The 13,094-nt window shown below is 18.8% G+C and overlaps 4 protein-coding genes across 4 annotated transcripts; 2 read left to right on the forward strand and 2 right to left on the reverse strand.

The window, feature by feature from the left end:
• Positions 1 to 336: 336 nt before the first annotated feature.
• PADL01_0902900 (60S ribosomal protein L32) lies at positions 337 to 958 on the forward strand (the record flags this gene model as incomplete). The annotated part of the gene is made up of 2 exons (XM_028681690.1): positions 337 to 423; positions 650 to 958. The coding sequence occupies 2 exons, from the start codon at positions 337 to 339 to the stop codon at positions 956 to 958; spliced, it is 396 nt and encodes a 131-aa protein (XP_028538043.1).
• A 1,000-nt stretch (positions 959 to 1,958) lies between these two features.
• On the reverse strand, positions 1,959 to 3,236 carry PADL01_0903000 (GTPase-activating protein, putative; the record flags this gene model as incomplete). The annotated part of the gene is made up of 1 exon (XM_028681691.1): positions 1,959 to 3,236. The coding sequence occupies one exon, from the start codon at positions 3,234 to 3,236 to the stop codon at positions 1,959 to 1,961; it is 1,278 nt and encodes a 425-aa protein (XP_028538044.1).
• Positions 3,237 to 5,197: 1,961 nt separating this feature from the next.
• PADL01_0903100 (AP-4 complex subunit epsilon, putative) lies at positions 5,198 to 10,094 on the reverse strand (the record flags this gene model as incomplete). Its single annotated transcript, XM_028681693.1, has 6 exons — positions 5,198 to 5,246; positions 5,359 to 5,498; positions 5,648 to 5,743; positions 5,879 to 9,520; positions 9,681 to 9,752; positions 10,014 to 10,094. The coding sequence occupies 6 exons, from the start codon at positions 10,092 to 10,094 to the stop codon at positions 5,198 to 5,200; spliced, it is 4,080 nt and encodes a 1,359-aa protein (XP_028538045.1).
• A 1,971-nt stretch (positions 10,095 to 12,065) lies between these two features.
• Positions 12,066 to 13,025, forward strand: PADL01_0903200 (conserved Plasmodium protein, unknown function; the record flags this gene model as incomplete). Its single annotated transcript, XM_028681694.1, has 2 exons — positions 12,066 to 12,853; positions 12,950 to 13,025. The coding sequence occupies 2 exons, from the start codon at positions 12,066 to 12,068 to the stop codon at positions 13,023 to 13,025; spliced, it is 864 nt and encodes a 287-aa protein (XP_028538046.1).
• Between the last annotated feature and the right edge of the window lie 69 nt (positions 13,026 to 13,094).

A 13,094-nucleotide genomic window follows, 5' to 3' on the forward strand; every position in this document is an offset into this window, starting at 1 on the left:
AAATTCATATTTCCTTCACATATTATTATATATACAGTTTTTATTTATTTATTTATTAATTTTTTTTTTTTTTTTTGCCTATTTTATAGAAAATAATTAAAATCTTAATTTTTTGAAAAAAATTAAGGAATGTTACTTTTTATATTCATTTATATAAATAAATAAAATAATAAATATAGTTATTATTTATTTATATTATATTATTTATATGTCAAAATAATATATATTCTTATATATAAAAAAGAGAAAAAAAAAAAAAAAAAACAAACAAGTAAATATATTTTCATATATATTATTTAATAAAAATATAAATTAAATAAAAAAGCGTAATAAAAAATGGCAGTAAAAAAAGTTGGAAAAATTGTAAAAAAGAGGACCAAGAAATTTACTCGATTTCAGTCAAATAGATTTATGCGTGTTAAGGTAAACAAAAATATATAAAGAGAAAATAAATAAATATAATATATATATATACTTACTATATATATATATATTACATAATTCAATAAAACAAATAATTGTATAGGCATTTTATGAATACATATTATAAATAATTTTACATATATATATATATATATTTTATTATAAATGTACCCAAAAAGTATTCATACATATAATCATATATTTTTTATTTTCCTCATTATTATAGCCTGCATGGAGAAAACCAAGAGGTATTGATTGCCGTGTGAGAAGAAGATACAAAGGTACCAATTTGATGCCAAGTATTGGATATGGTAGTAATAAGAAAACCAAATTCTTATTACCAAATAATAAATACAAATATGTTGTTAAAAATGTAAAAGAAATGGAACCATTAATTATGAACCATACAAAATACTGTGTACAAATTGCTCATAACGTATCAAGCAAAAAAAGAAAACAAATTATTGAGAGAGCTAAACAAATGAATGTTTCTGTTATAAATGCTAAAGCTAGATTACAAAAAACAGAAGAATAAAAATATATATATATATATATATATTTATACACTTATATATATGTGTTATACCCTTTTTTATATATCAATTCATTTTTTTTTTTTTTTTTTTTTTTTTTTAAATATGTATTTATATAAATATTACTCATATTTATGTTTATACTTATAAGAAACCGAAATATTTATAATAAACATTTAAAAATAATTAATGAAATAAATCATATTTTCATATATTATATAATGAGTTTAAAGAAATACTTTTTTTAACATTCATATATTAAACATATTATCTTATAATATTTATATTCTTCCCCAACTCTACAACATAATGAAAATATGTACTACATATACTATTATTATTATGATATGTGATCTTATATTTATTTTTAATTATTTTCTTGGGATTACTTTCATATATTTGTCTTATATGGTAAATTTATATGTATTTTTTTTTACCAAAATAATTCTTTTAAACAATACATATAATGCATATATATATGTGCATATAATTTTAGAAAACCACTATTTTATGTTCATAGTAGTACTTAAATATTAATATATATACAGAGAAAATTATTTATACAAATATTTATATCAAACAAGAGTTTTTATTACATATATATATATATATATATATATATATACTTGTTCCTTCATATTTATATATGTTAAAAAAAATATATATTAGAAAAAATAAAATACAGTTTACCTCTTTTCATTAGTGATAAACTATTAAATATGGAAAAAAATTTAAACATAAATATATACATATATATATATATATATATATATATATATATATATATATATATATGTTTGTATGTGAATACCACTTATATTTTTTTTAATTTATGATACATAAATTATTATATGGTATCACATAATGAAAAAAAAAAAAATAATAATAAAAATATTCACTCGACGTGATCGACAAAAGTATGATATAATACATATATATATATATATATATATATATATTAAATAATTCTTAGTTCCTTTATTTTATTTATTCATTTTCTTTTTAATATTCTTCCATTTCTCTTTTTTCATTAACTTCAACTTTCACTTCTACCTTATTTATATTGTCTTGTGAACACTTTTGATTTTTTTCATGAATATTTTTAGCCTCCTTATTATCTACCTTTCCTATATTATCATTATTTTTAAGGTCCTCATTCTTTGAATATTTCATATCAATATCTTTTCCATCCTTCAAATCTTGAACATTTTTTGTTTCCACAACCATTTCATTTTTGTCATTTTTTTTTTCATTTTCATCTTCTGTATATTTTATTTCTCCCTCATTTTCATCGTCTACTCCTGCTGTTTCACTTTCTGGTTCATCTTCTGCTTGAGTAAAATCCTCTTCATCAGAAAATATAATTTCATCATCTGTTAAGAGTCTTTCCATTTCAATTTGTTTTCTTCTTTCCTCTTCTAATCTCATTTGTTCATACGCTTCGTCTCTTAATTTATGTAAATTAATATTTGATAAATCTATTGTCTTTGCAGTATGTATGATATTCAAAAAAAATTCTCCAATTTTTTGACCTTCTGATACTTTGTAATCATTTGGGAAAAGCTTTTGATCTAATCTTAATAATGCTAATAATTTTGAAACATCACTTGTATTAATTATTTCTTTTTCTAATGTTTTACATAAAGCAATACTATATTTGAATAAAAATATTTCTCCTTCTTTTAATAAGTTTTCAAAAAATAACATAAGAGATTCAAATGTTAACACATGCACATTTAATCCTATAAACCATTTGGAAACAAATGCTTCAGGTGTTATCAAATTTTTTATATGTTCATATAATTTGGGATGAAAAATATTTAAAATACTTAAAAACACTCGAGAATCTCTTACATATGCTTTTGGCATAGCTTTAAAATAACCTGGTAAATAATATTTATGTAAACCTGTTATTATTTTTACTACATCTTTAGGTTCCAAAAAAAGTAATAAAAAAGATGATATAAATGATATACCTTGATGATAATCATTTGTTATTGGATATATTGATTGTAACACTTGTATTAATAATTTTCGATTTTCTTCTTTATTAAATGTTCTTTCAGCATCTAATTTTATTATTCTTAATATCTCTTTATCATTACAATCTTCTTTTATTTCGACATTTATATCTTCTTTTATATAACTTAACATTATATCATAAAAATGTTCTGCACGCTTACATATATATTCACAGTTCTCTCGATTAATATAATTTGCATTTCGTTTCAATATTGGTGCATCTTTTTCTTCGTCCCAAAATTTATTACCCACTATCATCTTGTCTACCTTTTATTTAATATTTACATATAAATGTATATTAATATAGATATATAATATCCTCTTATACAATATAATATACAAAAAAAAATTCAATATATATATATATATATATTTTTTCAAATTTTATATATGTATAATTCTTTTTATCCCCTTATTATTTTGTCTTTATATTATTTTTATTATATCTTTAGCTTATATATTTTTTATTCTTTTAAAAGAATGTAAAAAAAAAAAAAAAAAAAAAAAAAGAAAAAAAAAAAAAAGAAAAGAAAAAAAAACTTTTTTTTTTTTTCCCCCTCCCCCTCTTTTTTTTTTTTCTTTTTCTTCTTTCTTAGGCGTTTGCTTAATTTTTCTTTAATAAGATCTTAAAATAAACATATTAATTATTTATATATATAATTATATTTATATATTAACTTATATGTATTAGAAAATCATATTTATTCAATAATCAAGAAAAGAAAAGAAAAAAAAAACACATATATATATATATATAAAATAAATAAAAATAAGTTAATGTTTCTTAGAAGTATGAATTTTTCTTTTTAAATGAAAAACATATATATATTCTTATTTTCATTTATTTGTACATAAATTTATTTTTTTCTTTTTTGTTCTCTTTTTATGAATAAAATATAAATTCATATAATAATATATAATATTATTTATATATAAATAAATGATATTTTCTCTTATATTTTATATAATAATAATTATTATATTATTTTTATTTTATATAATTATATATATATATAATTATTAAACTCGTATTAATTTTTTTTATATATATATATATACTGTTGCTTGAAGTGAAAAAATCTCTAATAGTAAAAAAATAAAATAGAAAAGAACATATTATATATATTCATATAAAAATACAATGTTATATATATAATAAAATATAAGATTATTAATATATATATATATATATAATATATAATTCGTATAAAATAAAACAGTATAATATAATATATTATATAATATATTACTTCTATTATATATTATTATATAATTATATTAGTATATATAAATTTATTACATATATTTTATTATATATTATTTAAATATATTATATATTTATTAATTTTAGGAGATTAAAAGAATATATAAACATTTGATTTTCCGATGATTTCGGAAAAAAAATTAAAAAAAAAACATATATACAAGTACATAAAGGATATATATATATATATATATTATTATTATTTAATTTATGAGAATTTTTAAAAATTAACTTTTATATTATAAATCAATAAATCATGTGTTTTAAGAAATATATATATATATATATATATATATATATATATATAATTATTTCATTTTCTCAATATTAAAAATATATGTTTATAATACATTTAACTTTATTTATACAATAAATTACTTTTTTTTTTTTTTTTCTTAAATCATAAATATATAACATTGAGATTATCCTTTTCCTTTTTCTCAATAATCTTAATTCAGTTGTTTAAAATGTAATACTTTATATTTTAAATAATATTTCATAAAGCTTAAAGTTTTATCATCATATTAAAAATGTGAAATTCTCATAAGGATAATATGATATTTATAATTGTTAATATAATTAAAAAAAAAAAAAAAAGTTATAAAAAATAATAATAAATAATAAAAAAATAATAATGTTATATTGTGTTTCTTTATTTTAAAAAAAAAGAAAAAATTTTAAATGTAATTCTCTTAAAATATTAATAATGAAACAAAAAATATTAGGCACATAAAATAATAAATTAAATATAATATATATATATATATATATATATAATTGAAAAAATAAAAAAAAAGTTTTATATAACATGTCATATGAAGCTAACTAAAACAAAATAATTGAGTGTATCATCGTTTTTGTCTTATTTAACAAAAAAATAAAAAAAAATAATAATAAAATAAAATATTTAAAACTTTTCCTTTGTATATACATATATTAAATGAAAAAAAAAAAATTATACATGAAACAAATTCTTGAGGACATCAAAAACATTGTCAATTATGCTGAAAAAAAAAAAAAAAAAAAAAAAAAAAAAACATATGTATATATATATATGTTGTATGATTTTTCCACATATGTAATATAACAAAAATTTTTATTTTTTTTGTGTCTTACCTATTTTCGTTGGATTTTACTAAAAAAGTTAATTTATTATCTTCTATTTTTATTTTTATCAGCACCTTAGTATTGTTATAAAAACATGAAATCAATGAATCCATTTTGGAAACTTCAATAACATTAGTGTTTAAATTATTCTTCAAAGGAAAAAAAAAAAAAAAAAAAAAAAATTAATAAACAATAAATAATAAATACAATGTAACATAAATAACATTGCAAATATTATGCACATTAAAATTATAACTCTTTAATACAAACATATATATATATATTTATTTATTGTTACCTCAATTTTTTTAAGTGTCTGTAATATATTCAAATTTGTTGAATTTATAAATACAGCCTTTTTCTTAGTAGTTATGTTGTCCCATAGTTTTTTCTCCTACAAAAAAAAAAAAAAAAAAAAAAATTATAATAATAATTTTTAATTACATATATATTTTAATACACATATTATAATATACACTTCATATAAACATTTATAAATCACCAAAATATAAAAATATATTTGTTTTACCTCTTCTATATTTATATCAGAAGTCTTTATAGAATCTATCTTTTTAGGTGATTCATTTAAATCTATCATATCAAATTGGTAGCCTTTTTTCTTTGTATTTTTTTTTATTTCATTTAAATTATCAGAATTATCTATATTGATATCTACCAATTTATTAGTAGACCCACTATCATTATTATTATTATTATTGTTGTTATTGTTGTTACCTTTCTCATTTATCTTCATTTTTGTAATATCATTATTTTCTACATGTTCATTATTTAAACTTTTTTTTCCTACTCCATCCATATCATTATTATTATCATTTTTTTTTGAATTAAAATAATTTTTATTAGACAATATGGACATATTTTTTTTCATTGACATGGTAGAAACATAAGAACTTTTTATAGGATCTTTTAATAATGAATTATTTGATATTAATCCATTAAATAAAGCTGCTGCCATTTTTTCTTTTTCTGTTAATTCTTTTTTATTATTTACTACAGTTTTATTGTTTCCTTTATTTTTCCAATTATAAATATTTGTCTTATTATTATAAGTATCACTTGTAAATCTATTAAATTCTTTTGAATAATGAATATCTTTATTATCATCAAATCTTTCATAATTTTGTTCATTGTAATCATCAACATTAACATTATCAGTACGTTTCTCATTTTCATTTTCTTCATTAATAAAATCATTATCTCTATTATACTGTTCGTCTTCATTATAATCGTCGTCATCTTCGTTTTCGTTCTCATCATTATCATCATCACTTTCATCGACGTATTCATCATTTTCTTCTTCATCGTCATCATATTCTTCATAATCATCATCATATTCTTCTTCATCCTCTTCATAATCATCATCATATTCGTCTTCATCATCTTCTTCATCATAATAATTACTGCTAAAACTATTCTTACCTCTATCCTTTTGTTCGCTCACCATATTATGCAACTTAATATCTTCCTCTGTTTGGTTTATATCACTTTTAATTCCTTTATTAATATCAGCACCCTCTTCTCTATTCACACATTTTTTCTTTTTTTTCTTCTTCACTTTGTCTTTATTTATTACCTCACTATTATTTTGACATTCACCAACATTGTTATTATTATTATTATTATTGTTATTATTGGATATTTTATTTTTTTTCTTATTTTTTTTATTTTTATTATTTTTTTTGCTTGATTTCTTCTTTTTCTTCTTATTTGCCATATCCCCCTTTTCAATAGTTTCAGTATCACCATTTTGTCCTTGGTCTATATTATATATTTCTTTTTTCCATTTTTTGGGTCCCATAACATTTAACTTATAAATTTTTCCCTTATCCTTCATTTTTGATACTTGATCATCTGTTGCTGACATAGGTACAACAGCATCCTCCTGGTAGTTATAGTTCTTTTCATATATAGGTATATTATTAGATGATATATTATAATTATCTGAACTTAATTTATTATTAAGTGGTAATTCATAAGGAGTGAAATTCAATACAGGGTTCGTATTCTTTATAGATTCATCATGATGTTCATTTTTTCTTAAATCTTTTGAAATGTATGATTTTCCTCCACTTCTTAAATGCTCTTCTATATATGGATTTAGAAATGATAACGTTTCATCAATAACTATTTTTTTTTTAGTACTTTTTAAAGAAAAAACATTATTCATTAAAGTAGGATTGTTTAATATTAAATCATATTCATAACATCTTTGTTGTAAATCTGTTATTTTACTATTTTTATATTTATCAATTATTTTTTTTGCTACTACATGATCTCTTATATTATTCCTTGAACATAATTTAAAAATAGCTGTTATTAAGCATGATTTAACTCTATCAGGATTACTAAAATTTTTTTCTAAACATTCACATAATAAATCTATAATATCTTCAGTAGTATAATTTTCAATATCACATAAATGACTATATTCACCTATGACCCAGCAAATTATTTGCATTAATATGAATGGAATATTCTCATTACTTTCTAATAATTTAATGTACGTATTTACAGCATATTTTCTGAGATTGTATATATCGTCATTCATTTTGTTTTTATTCGATTTCTGTAAATCTCTTTCTATATCTGAGTTATTCACATAATCGTTCTTATGTGAATGTTGTTCATGTTTAACATCATCATTGCTTACATTATTATTATTATTATTATTATTATTATTAATATTATCATTACTATTACTACTACTCATTTCATCATTATTTTGGCTGTTCATATGCCCTTGGGTCAATTTCTCATTATTTTCATCATCTATTTTTAATTCATTCATTGAAACTTCTTTCTGTTCTTTCATATACGTTTTGATGTGTTCCTTATTTGGTAAATTCAAATATTCCATATTAATATTACCATTTGATGGACTACTTTTATATTTATTTGTATTTATTTCGTCATCCCCTGAATCTGATTCGCCACATATAGAACTATCCTTTAATAATTTGATAAGAGAATATGAATAACTCTCATCTAATAATTCACCAACAGACAAAAATAAAGTATTAATTTTATTCAAAAACCAAATATCATCAGGTGTATATCTTTCTATAAGTTCAATTATTTTACATGCTAAATCATGTTTAAAATGAATATCCACAGAATTTTTCATATGGAATATTAATTTCTCTACAATTACTTGAACATTCAATGGATTTGTCATTTCATATAATAAATCTAGCGTTTTTAATTTGAGGGTTTCATCTTTATCTTCTAAACAATCCACAACAGCCAGTTGATGTTCAGTTGCATATAAAGGATTAATTTTTACAATTAAAGCTAGCCCAGTTACTCCAACATATTTTAAATTATGATTATCTGATGAAATAAATCTAGATATAGATAAAGATGCTAATTCTAATAAATGATGTGAAGGATATATAGTAGCAATCGTTTTTACACATTCATAAATTATAGCATAACCAACATTAATTCCAAAATCTGCTCTCTGCATTGTTTTTTGTAATACTTCATACATTTGTTCTGATAATTTTTTATTTGAATATCCTAAAATACGAAAAATCGACAAAATTTTTATTTGAATCCATGGTGCTGGAATTCTATGATATTCATAATCTTTTGGTAATTTATTTTCACATATTTGTTTAAGAATAGAAACCAAATAAGGTACTAACTTAATACTATACATCATATCATTCTTAGCTATAGAATGTATTAAATTTAATGAAGCACCCATAACTGATGGGTCTACATCACATAATAATTTTTTTAAATATATATCAATATCTTTAATTAATGATGGTTCAATAATATACATTTTATGTAATAACATACATACTTTTTTTCTTATCAATTCATTTTTATGATTTAATAAATTTTGTATTACAGGAAATATAGCAGGTATCATTTCATTATTTAATAATTTACATACACAACTTAATGCTGCCCATATTTCCAAATAATTATCACTTTTTAAATCTTTCTGTATAGTATTAATTAATAATAACATTAATTCATGATCTTTATGTAAAAATAAGTTGCATGATAAATAACCTGTCCTCTTACACAATATGTTTTTCTCATGAGCTAATTTCACAGCATGGATATGAGCAAAGGACGCATCATGTCCTAGCATTTCTATATATATAGCTCGTATTAAATATTCTTTTATTTGTTTCTAAAAATTACAGAAAAAAAATAAAATACATATATGTATATCATGCATAAGGTATATATACCATAAGAAAAAATATAACAAATAAATATACATGCACAACTATAAAAATATGTACATATATATATTTAAATATATGTATGTATTATTCTTAGGAACATACTACAGATGTATTAGGGTCAGAAAACCTCGATTTCAATAAAATTATCTCATTGCATATTATTCTATCTTCCTCCTATACAATAAAATAAATAAATAAATAAACAAAATAAATAATATAATAAATTAAGTTTAGATAAAATAAATAATTCATATAATTGTCATAATATTAATATAACATATACACTTATTATATTATTCATATTACAAAAACGAATATACAAAAAATATATATAATGTACAATAAATATCAATTGAAGGTAATTATTATATAATTATAAAAATGTACAAATTAAATTACAAAATGATATATATTTAATTTATTTTATTTTTTTACTTGTTTTGAACGAGCTTCTCCAATTGATTTTGCTAAATCAAAAAATTCTTTTGATAAACATGACCCACCTAATCCAAGCATTTTCTATTCATTTATTTTATATCTATATATGTTGTAATCTTAAAATATACTTTATATATATTATTTTTATCTTTTTTTTTTTTATTTTTTTTTTTTCGTTATCTGTCTTGATCAAATTTGATACAATATATATATGTATATTTTTATATTATATGTATACATAATTAGAAAATATTTTTACTTCATATTAAAAGTTTTCTTTTATTTTATTGTTATTTTCTTTTTCTCTCTTTTTTAAGAGAACACAACAAATAAACAAAAGAAAAAAAAAAATTAAAATATATATATATATATATATATATTAAATATATACATATATTCAAAAGAACATTTAAACTTCAAAAATATTCATAACTTCATAAGAAAAATGATATGAATATATAAAAAAATTATTATTATATTTATAAACGTTCAATGACTTGAAATCAGAGAACAAATTTATAAGTGTAAAGTCATGAATAACCTATGTATTTCAAATATAATTAAAAATATATATATATATATATATATATATATTAATATATATACAATCAAAATATATATAATATATAAATACTCATATTCATAAATATATGTATAGTAATAATATATAATAACCATTTAAGAATACTATACCTTTATATTTTTTAATTAATATTTAAAAAAAAAAAAAAAAAAAAAATTTTATAGTACATAATTTTTAATAATATGATTATATATACGGAGAAAAAAAAAAACATATATATAAATATATATATTTCTTTAAATTTGCACATTGGAAAAGATAAAAAAATAAAAAATAAAAAAATTCAAGTATATCAAATTAGATAAATAATTATACATATCTATACCTACTATATATTTAATAAATAAGGTATATAAATATTTTACATTTTTTAAGGATAAGTTTAAAATTTTAATAATATCTAATTAAATATTTTACATTTTTTATTGAAAAAAAAAAAAAAAAAAAATAATAAAGGTTTTTATAATTAATTCTTGTCCTTTCTACGAAATATTCAATATTAGATGATATATTAAAAAATAATAATATATCTACCTTTGAAAAGGTTTAACATAAATATACGAAATAATTAGTATTCATTTTTTTTTTTTTTTTTTTTTTTCTATTTTTAATTTTTGGTTAGATATATTAAATGTTCTCATATATAAAAACAAAAGAACAAATCATGTATATAATATGAATCATGATCTTAAAAACTTATTAGGATTATATATTTATTTATATAAATATAATTTTTTGCCTCATTCTAAATAATCACAGATAAATATACACACGTACGTAAGTATATTAACAACTATATTAATAAAATATTTGATAAATAAATATATATATTATTATAATATTTATAATTTTTACAATATATATTAATGATATATAAAAATATTCAAAATTTTATGTTCATAATATTAATAGTTTCTTTCAATTTTTTCATAAAAAAAATAAATGGGTTATTTTATTTAAAATTATTTTATAAATATAGTTACATCTTTTTCTTAATTGAACTACAATTACTCTTTGTCCTTGTACAAATATAATTAGGCTCATGTCCTATATCCATTAATTAATAATTTCCTCTAAAAATCTTATATCCCTATTATTTATATTAATCATTTTGTTTTACCGTATCAATATTGTGTAGGTACACCCTGTCTCATGGTTTCAATATATATAGAAAGATATATGTTTATATTTAATTTTATCATCAAAACATTATATTATTACAATAATCATAACTTAGAATATTATATATATATATATAGCCTTTGTGTTATTTATTTTAATTTGTTCTTTTCTTATTCGATATTACTATATAAAATCTTGTAACCCTATAAGTTGTACTCTAAAAAATTTATACAGTAAAATTAGACTTTTGTTTTTATTTTTTTTCTATCTTCAACTTGAGTAATCATATATATATATATATATATTATATTTGTATAGGTCTATTTGTTTTTCTAAAAAAAAAAATGAACTATCTTAAATTGTTTCTTTTTTTATTTTTGGTGAATATAGTCAACATTTATGGGACTCCCTTATTTTATAACAAAAATCTTGAGAAATGGAATAAGGAACTTTTGAAAATTTCCAAAAACGAATATAACAGTTTGAATGAATTAAATGAACTTACAGACAGAAAAAATTGTGGGAAATCACTGAAACATTTGGCAGGCTTAATTTTAGATAAATCAGATAAAGAAGCTAAATTAATTATAGAAGGATCTATTATATTTAATAAATTAATTTTAAAACTTGGGAATATAAAAGAAAAAGAAATAAAAGTTAATGATATTATATTACCTATAGAAACATTGTCAAATAAATGTATTAATATAAGAATATCCAAATCAAACGATTCAACAATTTTGTGTTTAGCAAATAAAGTCCTCCGAAATTTCTGGGCCAATTCAATAACAGATGCAGTTTTATGTAAAATGACAAATGTTCAAGGGAAATTACCAGAGTATGATTATACAAAAAGTGGTAATAATAATAATAATAATAATAATGATAATGATGAAGATAATGAAATGGATATGGATGAAAAAGAAGTGAGCTCACAAAATAAAAAAGTAAAAAAAATAAATGAGAAAAAAAAAAAAATTATTAACGAAGAATTTGACGATGAACAAGAAAAAGAACAAAAAGGATTAAAACTACGAATAGCTAAAAGTAAATATGGCCAACCTAATATTAAAATTAATGAGAAAAGTCTTGAAGATATAAAAAAAGATCAGTTGTTGAAAAATCCATCCAGGTAATAAATATAAATAAATAAATAAATATATATATATATATATATATATATATATATATATATATATATTCATGAACTTTATTTTTTATTCTTTAGGAATGAACAAGAAGCAATAAATTTACAAGAAGAAAACAAGCAGGAAGATAGTGAAAAATATTCCGATATGGAATGATTCAATTAATTGTTTTTTTTTTTTTTTTTTTTTTTAAATATATGAAAAAGGACTATGCTGAATGAAAAC

The sequence above is a fragment of the Plasmodium sp. gorilla clade G2 genome, assembly GCF_900097015.1.
Source record: "Plasmodium sp. gorilla clade G2 genome assembly, chromosome: 9".
Taxonomy (NCBI): Eukaryota; Apicomplexa; class Aconoidasida; order Haemosporida; family Plasmodiidae; genus Plasmodium; species Plasmodium adleri (nom. inval.).